The 15,000-nt window shown below is 40.2% G+C and overlaps 1 protein-coding gene across 2 annotated transcripts in view; it reads left to right on the top strand.

The window, feature by feature from the left end:
* Positions 1-15,000, top strand: part of LOC110516471 (laminin subunit alpha-5) — a 252,929-nt gene that overhangs the window by 69,558 nt on the left and 168,371 nt on the right. For both annotated transcript variants that reach the window (XM_036988972.1, XM_036988971.1), the window contains exons 3-6: positions 1,018-1,135; positions 6,043-6,161; positions 6,461-6,631; positions 7,788-7,885. In XM_036988972.1, the coding sequence (XP_036844867.1) occupies positions 1,018-1,135; positions 6,043-6,161; positions 6,461-6,631; positions 7,788-7,885 (506 nt within the window). The remainder of the gene's footprint in view (positions 1-1,017; positions 1,136-6,042; positions 6,162-6,460; positions 6,632-7,787; positions 7,886-15,000) is intronic.

Raw genomic sequence — 15,000 nt, 5'->3', positions numbered from 1 at the left:
TCTGTCTCTCTCTCGCTCTCTTTCTCGCTGTTTCTTTCTCTTTCTCTCTCTTTCTCTCTTTCTCGCTGTCTCTCACTCTCTTTCTCTCTCTGTCTCTCTTTCTCTGTCTCTCTCTCGTTCTCTCTCTTTCTCTCTCTCTCACTGTCTCTCTCTCTCTTTCTCTCTCTGTCTCTCTTTCTCTCACTTTCTTTCTCGCTGTCTCTCTCTCTCGCTTTCTCACTGTCTCTCTCGCTGTCTCTCTCTCTCTCACTCTCTTTCTCGCTGTCTCTCTCTCTCGTTCTCGCTGTCACTCTCGCTGTCTCTCTCTCTCTCTCTCTCTGTCTGCCTCTCTCTCTCCCCTCTCTCTATCTCTCTTTCTCTCTCTCTCTCTCTCTCTCTCTCTCTCTCTCTCTGTCTCTCTCTCTCTCTCTGTGTGTCTGTCTCTGATGATAGATCGATGGGAACAAACATCACACACACACAAACGTCAAAGCCTAACACAGAAATTCCATCCTTTCTGTTACTAAATTACTCTCTTTGAATAGTGCATCAAGGGAACAATTCTGTTTTTTTTTAACTCACCACTAGATGAATAGAGAAATTAAGCTCGCAATTCCTAACATCGGACAGCCCATATTTTATTAGCCTTTATGAAGTGTCCAGGGATGCATCCCAAATGCCATCATGTTCTCTATAATAGTGCACTTCCTTTGACCAGAGCCCTATGCAGAGTAGGACACAGGACACAGGTTAATAAGTGTTTTCAGGTCTAAATGTTACTGTGTGTGACAATGACATTCTAGAAGCAAAGAAGCGGGATTATTCATATTTCAAAAGGAATTCTGAGAATTCCCCTGATATAAACATTCCCCGTGTTTCAGATTAAAATCACAAGTGTTGGATGTTATATTTTTACAAGCAGATGTCTCTCTCTATTTGTCTCCCCCGTCTTTGAGAATTGCCCTAAAAAATGGCCCCTTTTTCATGTTTCTCTGAAAAAGTAAACGTCAAATGTATTTTATTCTCTTCTTTCTCCAGCTCTTCCACGTGGCCTATGTCCTGATCAAGTTTGCCAACTCTCCTCGACCAGACCTCTGGGTGCTAGAACGTTCCACCGACTTCGGAGAGACCTACCAGCCGTGGCAGTTCTTCGCCTGTGAGTAGGGCTGGGAATTGGACCTCACGATACAATATTATCACGATACTTAGGTGCCGATGTGTATCGCAATTCTCATGATTCTATATGTATTGTGACTCTCATGATTCTATATGTATTGTGACTCTCATGATTCTATATGTAGTGTGACTCTCATGATTCTACATGTGATTCTCATGATTCTATATGCATCGTGATCCTCATGATTCTATATACATTGTGATTCTCATGATTCTATATGCATCGTGATTCTCATGATTCTATATGCATCGTGATTCTCATGATTCTATATGCATCGTGAGTCTCATGATTCTATATGCATCGTGATTCTCATGATTCTATATGCATCGTGATTCTTATGATTCTATATGCATCGTGATTCTCATGATTCTATATGCATCGTGATTCTCATGATTCTATATGCATCGTGATTCTCATGAATCTATATACATTGTGATTCTCATGATTCTATATGCATCGTGATTCTCATGATTCTATATGCATCGTGATTCTCATGGTTCTATATGCATCGTGATTCTCATGGTTCTATATGCATCGTGATTCTCATGATTCTATATGTATTGTGATTCTCATGATTCTATATGCATCGTGATTCTCATGATTCTATATGCATCGTGATTCTCATGATTCTATATGCATCGTGATTCTCATGATTCTATATGCATCGTGATTCTCATGATTCTATATGTATTGTGATTCTCATGATTCTATATGCATCGTGATTCTCATGATTCTATATGCATCGTGATTCTCATGATTCTATATGCATCGTGATTCTTATGATTCTATATGTATTGTGATTGTCATGATTCTATATGCATCGTGATTCTATATGTATTGTGATTCTCATGATTCTATATGCATCGTGATTCTCATGATTCTATATGCATCGTGATTCTCATGATTCTATATGTATTGTGATTGTCATGATTCTATATGCATCGTGAATCTCATGATTCTATATGCATCGTGATTCTCATGATTCTATATGTATTGTGATTCTCATGATTCTATATGTATTGTGATTCTCATGATTCTATAATCATTGCGATTCAATAGTCTCGATTCAAAACTCTTTTATTGTGACTTGATGTTCCAAACATATTGCTGCAAAGAGACCAGAGCGAGACCAGAGAGAGACAAGAGAAAATGAGTTTTCATCAATCATGGAAATAAAAGTATTGATAACATGTTTGCTCACTATCTAAAAAGAAGTAGAACAAGCTGTAGGATGAAAAATACCAGAGTTTTGGCACAGCTACAGACACCTAGAACAAAAAAAATATTTTTTTAATTGTTATTTTTACAAATTGATACTTGGAGTCAAAGTATCGATACAATATCGTCCAAAAGTAATATTGCGATATGTAATAGCATTGATTTGAGCCCCATCACTACATGTTCCTGTGACTAGAACTATTAGACTCATTTGACTTCCTGAATTTGACTTCCTGAATTTGACTTGCTGAATTTGACTTGCTGAATTTGGCTTCCTGAATTTGACTTGCTGAATTTGACTTGCTGAATTTGACTTCCTGAATTTGACTTGCTGAATTTGACTTCCTGAATTTGACTTGCTGAATTTGACTTCCTGAATTTGACTTCCTGAATTTGACTTGCTGAATTTGACTTGCTGAATTTGACTTGCTGAATTTGACTTGCTGAATTTGACTTCCTGAACATTGAGAAAAGAAGGCTCAGGAAGAGGATTAGGTTTGTGTGTTAGTAGTGCAGGTGTCTGGGAGGTTTTATAGTTAAACCCCTGAGTTTGTTTTTCTCCCCTTTTTTTTGTGTTAAGTTGTGTGCGTTTAGATGTTTGTGATTCTAAGGGTTATTCCGAGGTTCCGGGGGTTTGGTTTGGAATAACCTTGAGAGGCAGGGGCAGGGGCCGTGGGGTGGGTGGGCTCTCACAGAGCTGCTTCCACCTGACTGAAGGCACAAGCTGTCAATCAGTAGGTGGTGGACTGGAACATTCCGAGCATTGCTGCCAGCCCACCTCAGCGTCAGTACAGGCCCTGGCTAGATCCGCTACAGCTTCGGTACTTTATTATTTTCCTCTTAGGGAAAACACGAGGCAGAGACATTATCAGGGTTCAGAAGAAGGTAAAGAGAGAAACGTAAAGGGAGGGAGAGCAGCAGCTATGTTATACAAACTAATGTGTGTTTAAAATAACACACACGCAGAACGTTATCCTATAACACACACGCAGAACGTGATCCTATAACACACGCAGAACGTGATCCTAACACACACGCAGAACGTGATCCTAACACACACGCAGAACGTGATCCTAACACACACGTAGAGATCCTAACACACACGCAGAACGTTATCCTATAACACACACGCAGAACGTGATCCTAACACACACGCAGAACGTGATCCTAACACACACGCAGAACGTGATCCTAACACACACGTAGAGATCCTAACACACACGCAGAACGTTATCCTATAACACACACGCAGAATGTGATCCTAACACACACGCAGAACGTGATCCTAACACACACGCAGAACGTGATCCTAACACACACGCAGAACGTGATCCTAACACACACGTAGAGATCCTAACACACACGCAGAGATCCTAACACACACGCGGAATGTGATCCTAACACACACGCAGAGATCCTAACACACACGCGGAATGTGATCCTAACACACACGCAGAACGTGATCCTATAACACACACGCAGAACGTGATCCTAACACACACGCAGAGATCCTAACACACACGCAGAATGTGATCCTGACACACACGCAGAGATCCTAACACACACGCGGAATGTGATCCTAACACACACGCAGAGATCCTAACACACACGCGGAATGTGATCCTAACACACACGCAGAACGTGATCCTATAACACACACGCAGAACGTGATCCTAACACACACGTAGAGATCCTAACACACACGCAGAGATCCTAACACACACGCAGAATGTGATCCTGACACACACGCAGAACGTGATCCTAACACACACGCAGAACGTGACCCTAACACACACGCAGAGATCCTAACACACACGCAGAATGTGATCCTAACACACACGCAGAACGTGATCCTAACACACACGCAGAACGTGACCCTAACACACACGCAGAGATCCTAACACACTGTTTTATTCTGTTTTATTTTTATTTTTTCACACAGTAGTTTCGGTGTAGTGAACTACATTTTAAAAGTAATTTTAGTTAAGTAAACTATACTGAATAAAAATCTAAGCTCAACATGTGACCGTGTGACAGTTGATATAAAATAATCTGTCAATTGAAATAAATTCATTAGACCCTAATCTATGAATTTCACATGACTGGGAATACAGATGTACTGTTAATCTGTTGGTCACAGATACCTGAAAACAAAAAGTAGGGGAGTGGATCAGAAAACCAGTCAGTATCTGGTGTGACAAACCATTTGCCTCATGCAGCGCGACACATCTCCTTCACACAGAGTGGGTCAGGCTTTTTGATTGTGGCCTGTGGAATGTTGTCCCACTCCTCTTCAATGAATGTGAAGTTGCTGGATATTGGCGGGAACTGGAACACGCTGTCCTACACGTCGATCCAGAGCATCCCAAACATGCTCAATGGGTGACATGTCTGGTGAGTACGCAGACCATGGAAGAACATGTTCAGCTTCCAGGAATTGTGTCCAGATCCTTGTGACATGGGGCCGTGCATTATCACGCTGAAACATGAGGTGATGGCGGCGGATGAATGGCACGACAACGAGCCTCAGGATCTCGTCACGATATCTCTGTGCATTCAAATTGCCATCGATAAAATGTCATTGTGTTCGTTGTCCGTAGCTTATGCCTGCCTCCGGTACCATAACCCCACCGCCACTGTGGGACAATCCGTTAACAACGTTGACTTCAGAAAACCTCTTGCCCACACAACGCCATTCACGTGGTCTGCGGTTGTGGCGCCGGTTGGTAGAGAAATTAACATGACATTCTCAGCCAACAGCTCTGTTGGATATCCCTGCAGTCAGCCAGCCAGCCTGCCAGTTGCCACGCTCCTTTAACTTGAGACATCTGTGGCATTGTGTTGTGTGACAAAACTGCACATTTTAGAGTGGCCTTTTATTGTCCCCCCGGCACAAGGTGCACCTGTGTAATGATCATGCTCTTTGAGTCAGGTGGATAGATAATCTTGGCAAAGTAGAAATGTTCACTAACAGGGATGTAAACAAATTTGGGCACAACATCTGAGAGAAATATGATTTTTTTGTGCGTATGTAAAAATTTGAGGCTTATTTTTTATTTCAGATCAGCCCTTTACATGTTGCGTTTATATTTTTGTCCAGTGTAACTTTTTCTTAAGGGAAGCTTTAGTGTAGTTTAACTTATTTCCAGTGTGAAGTAATTGGTAGCTTGGTCAACTACATTTTCAGAGTAGCTTCCACAACACTGTGACTGAACCAACACACATCTCAGCTCATATCCATCGCAGATTCTTATCGTTCTTCTCTCTGGTTATTATTGTGTTGCTTTATGTGTGTGTTTGTGTGTTTATGTGTGTTTATGTGTGTTTATGTGTGTTTGTGTGTTTATGTGTGTTTGTGTGTTTATGTGTGTTTGTGTGTTTATGTGTGTTGTTGTGTATTTATGTGTGTTGTTGTGTATCTATGTGTGTTGTTGTGTATTTATGTGTGTTTGTGTGTTTATGTGTGTTGTTGTGTATTTATGTGTGTTTGTGTGTTTATGTGTGTTGTTGTGTATTTATGTGTGTTGTTGTGTGTTTATGTGTGTTGTTGTGTGTTTATGTGTATTTATGTGTGTTTGTGTGTATGTGTATTTATGTGTGTTTATGTGTATTTATCTGTATTTTATGTGTGTTTATGTGTATTTATGTGTGTATGTGTGTTTTAACAGCTTCTAAGAGAGACTGCATTGAGCGCTTCGGACAGCGAACCATCGAACGGATCAACTCCGACAACGACGTTATCTGTACCACTGAATACTCCCGCATCGTACCCCTGGAGAATGGAGAGGTACAGTGGTGCGTGTGTGTGTGTGTGTGTGTGTGTGTGTGTGAGAGTGTGTGTGTGTGTGTGTGAGAGAGAGAGAGACCGCGTCTGTGCATATGAGTGTGACAGCGTCTGTGCGTGTGTGTGTGTGTGTGTGTGAGAGAGAGAGACAGTGTGTGTGTGTGTGTGTGTGTGTGTGTGTGTGTGTGTGTGTGTGTGTGAGTGTTACAGCGTCTGTGTGTGAGTGTGACAGCGTCTGTGTGTGTGTGTGTGAGAGAGACAGCGTCTGTGTGTGTGTGTGTGACATTGTCCCTCTCTCCCAGGTGGTGGTGTCTCTAGTGAACGGGCGTCCCGGGGCTATGAACTTCTCCTACTCTCCAGTCCTGAGGGATTTCACCAAGGCCACCAACATCCGTCTCCGTTTCCTCAGAACCAACACCCTCCTGGGACACCTGATGGGCAAGGCCCTCCGCGACCCCACCGTCACACGCAGGGTGGGTACTGATGGGTACTGGGTTAGGGTACTGGGTTAGGGTACTGGGTTAGGACACATGGTAGTGGGTAGTGGGTTAGGGTACTGGGTTAGGATACATGGTAGTGGGTAGTGGGTTAGGGTACTGGGTTAGGATACATGGTAGTGGGTTAGGGTACTGGGTTAGGATACATGGTAGTGGGTTAGGGTACTGGGTTAGGATACATGGTAGTGGGTACTGGGTTAGGATACTGGGTTAGGATACTGGGTTAGGATACATGGTAGTGGGTACTGGGTTAGGATACATGGTAGTGGGTACTGGGTTAGGATACATGGTAGTGGATTAGAATACTGGGTTAGGATATATGGTAGTGGGTACTAGGTTAGGATACATGGTAGTGGATTAGAATACTGGGTTAGGATACATGGTAGTGGGTACTGGGTTAGGGTACTGGGTTAGGATACATGGTAGTGGGTTAGGATACTGTGTGGTGGATTAGGATACTGGGTTAGGGTACTGGGTTAGGTTTGTGGTTAGGGTACTGGGTTAGGATACAGGACCAACACCCTCCTGGGGCACCTGATAGGCAAGGCCCTCCGTGACCCAACCATCACACACAGGGTGGGTACTACTGGGTAGAGGGGAGAGAGGGTAGGAGTCGAGAGGGTAGGGGGAAGGAGGTAGAGAAGGTGTGAGAGGGACGAGGGCAGGATGTAGAGAAGGGTCAGAGTGTAGGGGGGAAGGACAAGGGAAGGGGGTAGGAGGTAGAGAAGGGGTGAGAGGGTAGGGGGCGAGAAGGTAGGGGGGCAGGAGGTAGAGAAGGGGCGAGAGAGTAGGGGGCAGGAGGTAGAGAAGGGGTGAGAGGGTAGGGGGGCAGGAGGTAGAGAAGGGGTGAGAGGGTAGGGGGGCAGGAGGTAGAGAAGGGGTGAGAGAGTAGGGGGCAGAAGGTAGAGAAGGGGTGAGAGGGTAGGGGGGCAGGAGGTAGAGAAGGGGTGAGAGGGTAGGGGGGCAGGAGGTAGAGAAGGGGCGAGAGAGTAGGGGGCAGGAGGTAGAGAAGGGGCGAGAGAGTAGGGGGGCAGGAGGTAGAAAAGCACTTTACATTAAAATATGCAGATATATTGTGCAATCACTTGTCAACTTGATCTAATGTCTTTGTGCTCTGCCTGTCTCCCTGCAGTATTACTACAGTATCAAGGACATCAGTATCGGAGGACGCTGTGTGTGTAACGGACACGCTGAGGCCTGCGACCCACACGACCCCAACGACCCCTACAAGTAAGAGGGACAGTCTGACTATACACTAATAGACGATAGCTTCTAGAATAGAGATTACTACACCTCAATAGATTCTGTAGAGATTACTACACCTCAATATATTCTGTAGAGATTACTACACCTCAATATATTCTGTAGAGATTACTACACCAATATATTCTGTAGAGATTACTACACCTCAATATATTCTGTAGAGATTACTACACCTCAATAGATTCTGTAGAGATTACTACACCAATATATTCTGTAGAGATTACTACACCTCAATATATTCTGTAGAGATTACTACACCTCAATATATTCTGTAGAGATTACTACACCTCAATAGATTCTGTAGAGATTACTACACCAATATATTCTGTAGAGATTACTACACCTCAATATATTCTGTAGAGATTACTACACCTCAATATATTCTGTAGAGATTACTACACCTCAATATATTCTGTAGAGATTACTACACCTCAATATATTCTGTAGAGATTACTACACCTCAATAGATTATGTAGAGATTACTACACCTCAATAGATTCTGTAGAGATTACTACACCTCAATAGATTCTGTAGAGATTACTACACCAATATATTCTGTAGAGATTACTAAACCTCAATATATTCTGTAGAGATTACTACACCTCAATATATTCTGTAGAGATTACTACACCTCAATAGATTCTGTAGAGATTACTACACCTCAATATATTCTGTAGAGATTACTACATCTCAATATATTCTGTAGAGATTACTACACCTCAATATATTCTGTAGAGATTACTACACCTCAATAGATTATGTAGAGATTACTACACCTCAATATATTCTGTAGAGATTACTACACCTCAATAGATTATGTAGAGATTACTACACCTCAATAGATTCTGTAGAGATTACTACACCTCAATATATTCTGTAGAGATTACTACACCTCAATATATTCTGTAGAGATTACTACACCTCAATATATTCTGTAGAGATTACTACACCTCAATATATTCTGTAGAGATTACTACACCTCAATATATTCTGTAGAGATTACTACACCTCAATAGATTATGTAGAGATTACTACACCTCAATAGATTCTGTAGAGATTACTACACCTCAATAGATTCTGTAGAGATTACTACACCTCAATAGCTTCTCTACACCTCAATAGATTCTGTAGAGATTACTACACCTCAATATATTCTGTAGAGATTACTACACCTCAATAGATTCTGTAGAGATTACTACACCTCAATATATTCTGTAGAGATTACTACACCTCAATATATTCTGTAGAGATTACTACACCTCAATAGATTCTGTAGAGATTACTACACCTCAATATATTCTGTAGAGATTACTACACCTCAATATATTCTGTAGAGATTACTACACCTCAATAGATTCTGTAGAGATTACTACACCTCAATAGATTCTGTAGAGATTACTACACCTCAATATATTCTGTAGAGATTACTACACCTCAATAGATTCTGTAGAGATTACTACACCAATATATTCTGTAGAGATTACTAAACCTCAATATATTCTGTAGAGATTACTACACCTCAATATATTCTGTAGAGATTACTACACCTCAATAGATTCTGTAGAGATTACTACACCTCAATAGATTATGTAGAGATTACTACACCTCAATAGATTCTGTAGAGATTACTACACCTCAATAGATTCTGTAGAGATTACTACACCAATATATTCTGTAGAGATTACTACACCTCAATAGATTCTGTAGAGATTACTACACCTCAATATATTCTGTAGAGATTACTACACCTCAATATATTCTGTAGAGATTACTACACCTCAATATATTCTGTAGAGATTACTACACCTCAATAGATTATGTAGAGATTACTACACCTCAATAGATTCTGTAGCGATTACTACACCTCAATAGATTCTGTAGAGATTACTACACCAATATATTCTGTAGAGATTACTAAACCTCAATATATTCTGTAGAGATTACTACACCTCAATATATTCTGTAGAGATTACTACACCTCAATAGATTATGTAGAGATTACTACACCTCAATAGATTCTGTAGAGATTACTACACCTCAATATATTCTGTAGAGATTACTACACCTCAATAGATTCTGTAGAGATTACTACACCTCAATATATTCTGTAGAGATTACTACACCTCAATATATTCTGTAGAGATTACTACACCTCAATAGATTCTGTAGAGATTACTACACCTCAATAGATTCTGTAGAGATTACTACACCAATATATTCTGTAGAGATTACTAAACCTCAATATATTCTGTAGAGATTACTACACCTCAATATATTCTGTAGAGATTACTACACCTCAATAGATTCTGTAGAGATGACTAAACCTCAATATATTCTGTAGAGATTACTACACCTCAATATATTCTGTAGAGATTACTACACCTCAATTGATTCTGTAGAGATGACTAAACCTCAATATATTCTGTAGAGATTACTACACCTCAATTGATTCTGTAGAGATTACTACACCTAAATTGATTCTGTAGAGATTACTAAACCTCAATATATTCTGTAGAGATTACTACACCTAAATTACACACATAAATTCTGTTAATTAATTTAAGACATTTAGTGTTAAATGAACCTGACTCCTCTCTTTACCTCTCACCTACGTGTTTGTTTGCATACGGACCCCCGCGCTTCTCAACATCATTGAGTTGACAACATTGAGTTTCCTTGTAGGCCTGCTTGGGGGGAGGGGGGAAACTGTGAAGCGAGTCGTAGCCTGTTTCTGTTACAGTTTTTGTTTATTCAAGAATGTGAAAAATGTTGTGTCTATTTAATGCTTTTCATGAAAGCATGCATAGTTGTTCTTTAATTTGGTCTATAAAATAAAATCAAATCATTGTGGGCTAAATATTCTATCGGCTATATCGTACTGAATTGTTATAAATAATTAAAATTAAACAGTTCAGGGGGAAGAAACATACATCTGGTAGAAGGTCGACATTTGGACGTTTACAATTTTTTAAAAGTCTGACCTGTAGAAATGTAAACATTGTGTCACACCCTGACCGTAGTTTGCTTTGTATGTTTCTATGTTTTGTTTGGTCAGGGTGTGATCTGAGTGGGCGTTCTATGTTACACGTCTAGTTTGTCTATTTCTATGTTTGGCCCCTGATATGGTTCTCAATCAGAGGCAGGTGTTAGTCATTGTCTCTGATTGGGAACCATATTTAGGTAGCCTGTTTGGTGTTGGGTTTTTGTGGGTGATTGTTCCTGTCTCTGTGTTTGCACCAGAAAGGGCTGTCTTGGTTTTTCACATTTCTTGGTTTTTCACATTTCTTGGTTTTGTTAGTCTATTCATGTGTAGTTTCTATATTAAAGAACCATGAGTAATAACCACGCTGCGTTTTGGTCCGCCTCTCCTTCGACACAAGAAAACCGTCACACATTGTGAATTTAGAGACAATGTATTCCTAACAACAGTCTATGGTTAAGGGGACTTACAGTCGATCTGTTACCGGGCTCTCAACATCATTATCATTAGGATATTCACACAATACCGGTGGGTGTTGCGCAATAGCCTACACATTTGCGCGCAGTGGACTTGGTGTCCAATCCCGAAGCACAGAAACATATGAAAACACTGACTCATTACCTTGATGCTTTCTTATTGGAACCTGCTGTAAATAAAGCAGGAAATTACATCTTTTAATCACTCGACTGTCATTCAGGAATTATTTACGGGATCAACTGATGATGGTTGGCAATAGGACTACCTACTGTGGAAACTATAGAATACATACTGTGATATACTATAGAATATATACTGTTATAAACTATAGAATATATACTGTGATAAACTATAGAATATATACTGTGATAAACTATAGAATATATACTGTGATATACTATAGAATATATACTGTGATATACTATAGAATACGTACTGTGATATACTATAGAATATATATACTGTGATAAACTATAGAATATATACTGTGATAAACTATAGAATATATACTGTGATAAACTATAGAATATATACTGTGATATACTATAGAATATATACTGTGATATACTATAGAATACGTACTGTGATATACTATAGAATATATACTGTGATATACTATAGAATATATACTGTGATATACTATAGAATATATAGAGTTAGAATAGAGTTCCATGTAGTCATGGCTCTATGTAGTACTGTGGAATAGAGTTCCATGTAGTCATGGCTCTATGTAATACTGTGGAATAGAGTTCCATGTAGTCATGGCTCTATGTAGTACTGTGGAATAGAGTTCCATGTAGTCATGGCTCTATGTAGTACTGTGGAATAGAGTTCCATGTAGTCATGGCTCTATGTAGTACTGTGGAATAGAGTTCCATGTAGTCATGGCTCTATGTAGTACTGTGGAATAGAGCTCCATGTAGTCATGGCTCTATGTAATACTGTGGAATAGAGTTCCATGTAGGCATGGCTCTATGTAGTACTGTGGAATAGAGTTCCATGTAGTCATGGCTCTATGTAGTACTGTGGAATAGAGCTCCATGTAGTCATGGCTCTATGTAATACTGTGGAATAGAGTTCCATGTAGGCATGGCTCTATGTAGTACTGTGGAATAGAGTTCCATGTAGTCATGGCTCTATGTAGTACTGTGGAATAGAGTTCCATGTAGTCATGGCTCTATGTAGTACTGTGGAATAGAGTTCCATGTAGTCATGGCTCTATGTAGTACTGTGGAATAGAGTTCCATGTAGCCATGGCTCTATGTAGTACTGTGGAATAGAGTTCCATGTAGTCATGTCTCTACGTAGTACTGTGGAATAGAGTTCCATGTAGTCATGGCTCTATGTAGTACTGTGGAATAGAGTTCCATGTAGTCATGGCTCTATGTAGTACTGTGTAATAGAGTTCCATGTAGTCATGGCTCTATGTAGTACTGTGTAATAGAGTTCCATGTAGTCATGGCTCTATGTAGTACTGTGGAATAGAGTTCCATGTAGTCATGGCTCTATGTAATACTGTGGAATAGAGTTCCATGTAGTCATGGCTCTATGTAGTACTGTGGAATAGAGTTCCATGTAGTCATGGCTCTATGTAGTACTGTGGAATAGAGTTCCATGTAGTCATGGCTCTATGTAATACTGTGGAATAGAGTTCCATGTAGTCATGGCTCTATGTAGTACTGTGGAATAGAGTTCCATGTAGTCATGGCTCTATGTAGTACTGTGGAATAGAGTTCCATGTAGTCATGGCTCTATGTAGTACTGTGGAATAGAGTTCCATGTAGTCATGGCTCTATGTAGTACTGTGGAATAGAGCTCCATGTAGTCATGGCTCTATGTAATACTGTGGAATAGAGTTCCATGTAGGCATGGCTCTATGTAGTACTGTGGAATAGAGTTCCATGTAGTCATGGCTCTATGTAGTACTGTGGAATAGAGTTCCATGTAGTCATGGCTCTATGTAGTACTGTGGAATAGAGTTCCATGTAGTCATGGCTCTATGTAGTACTGTGGAATAGAGTTCCATGTAGCCATGGCTCTATGTAGTACTGTGGAATAGAGTTCCATGTAGTCATGTCTCTACGTAGTACTGTGGAATAGAGTTCCATGTAGTCATGGCTCTATGTAGTACTGTGGAATAGAGTTCCATGTAGTCATGGCTCTACGTAGTACTGTGGAATAGAGTTCCATGTAGTCATGGCTCTATGTAGTACTGTGGAATAGAGTTCCATGTCGTCATGGCTCTATGTAGTACTGTGCGCCTCCCATAGTCTGTTTCTGGACTTGGGGACTGTGAAGAGACCTCTGGTGGCATGTCTTGTGGGGTGTCTAGACAATTGCGTTCACTAGTTTTTGTCAGGCCCAAATACACCCCCCCCCCCCACCCCCCCACCCACAAAGGCATACTCTCACCCACACAGGCATACTCTCACCCACACAGGCATACTCTCACCCACACAGGCATACTCTCACCCACACAGGCATACTCTCACCCACACAGGCATACTCTCACCCACACAGGCATACTCTCACCCACACAGGCATACTCTCACCCACACAGGCATACTCTCACCCACACAGGCATACTCTCACCCACACAGGCATACTCTCACCCACACAGGCATACTCTCACCCACACAGGCATACTCTCACCACTTATACTGATGCTATATTATTTCTACAGACCAGGAACGACGGCACCCAGAGTACAGTCCCTCACAGAGCAGGAAGTATTATAACAATGTGTGTTTTCACGTGGAGCAAAGAATCTGTACATTTAAACTGATCGTATCTATGTGATGTAGAAAGAGGGGCAGGAGTCACAATGCTGAGGTGTTTTCATCACGAATCCACCTGATGGAAAGCATCGAAACAGGCTTCTAAAAAAAATCTCTCAGTATTGGATTTCCCCTTGGTGTTTTGAAACGCATCCTGACCAGTCCAAAGCCATTGTAATCAGAGCAATCTTCAAAGTATTGTATCAGCAGTCTCTTGACCTGTAGTTATTACCATTATATATATCCCTTATAAATCTGTTTTTACACCAGATTATATATAACCCCTATAAATCTGTTTTTACACCAGATTATATATAACCCCTATAAATCTGTTTTTACACCAGATTATATATAACCCCTATAAATCTGTTTTTACACCAGATTATATATAACCCCTATAAATCTGTTTTTACACCAGATTATATATATCCCCTATAAATCTGTTTTTACACCAGATTATAAATAACCCCTATAAATCTGTTTTTACACCAGATTATATATAACCCCTATAAATCTGTTTTTACACCAGATTATATATATCCCTTATAAATCTGTTTTTACACCAGATTATATATAACCCCTATAAATCTGTTTTTACACCAGATTATATATAACCCCTAAGAATCTGTTTTTACACCAGATTATATATAACCCCTATAAATCTGTTTTTACACCAGATTATATATAACCCCTATAAATCTGTTTTTACACCAGATTATATATAACCCTTATAAATCTGTTTTTACACCAGATTATATATATATCCCCTATAAATCTGTTTTTACACCAGATTATATATATCCCCTATAAATCTGTTTTTACACCAGATTATATATAACCCCTATAAA

This window comes from Oncorhynchus mykiss, chromosome 9 (genome assembly GCF_013265735.2).
Source record: "Oncorhynchus mykiss isolate Arlee chromosome 9, USDA_OmykA_1.1, whole genome shotgun sequence".
Taxonomy (NCBI): domain Eukaryota; kingdom Metazoa; phylum Chordata; class Actinopteri; order Salmoniformes; family Salmonidae; genus Oncorhynchus; species Oncorhynchus mykiss.
The sequence above is the reverse complement of the archived record's forward strand: the minus strand, read 5'-3'. Positions and strand labels throughout refer to the sequence as shown.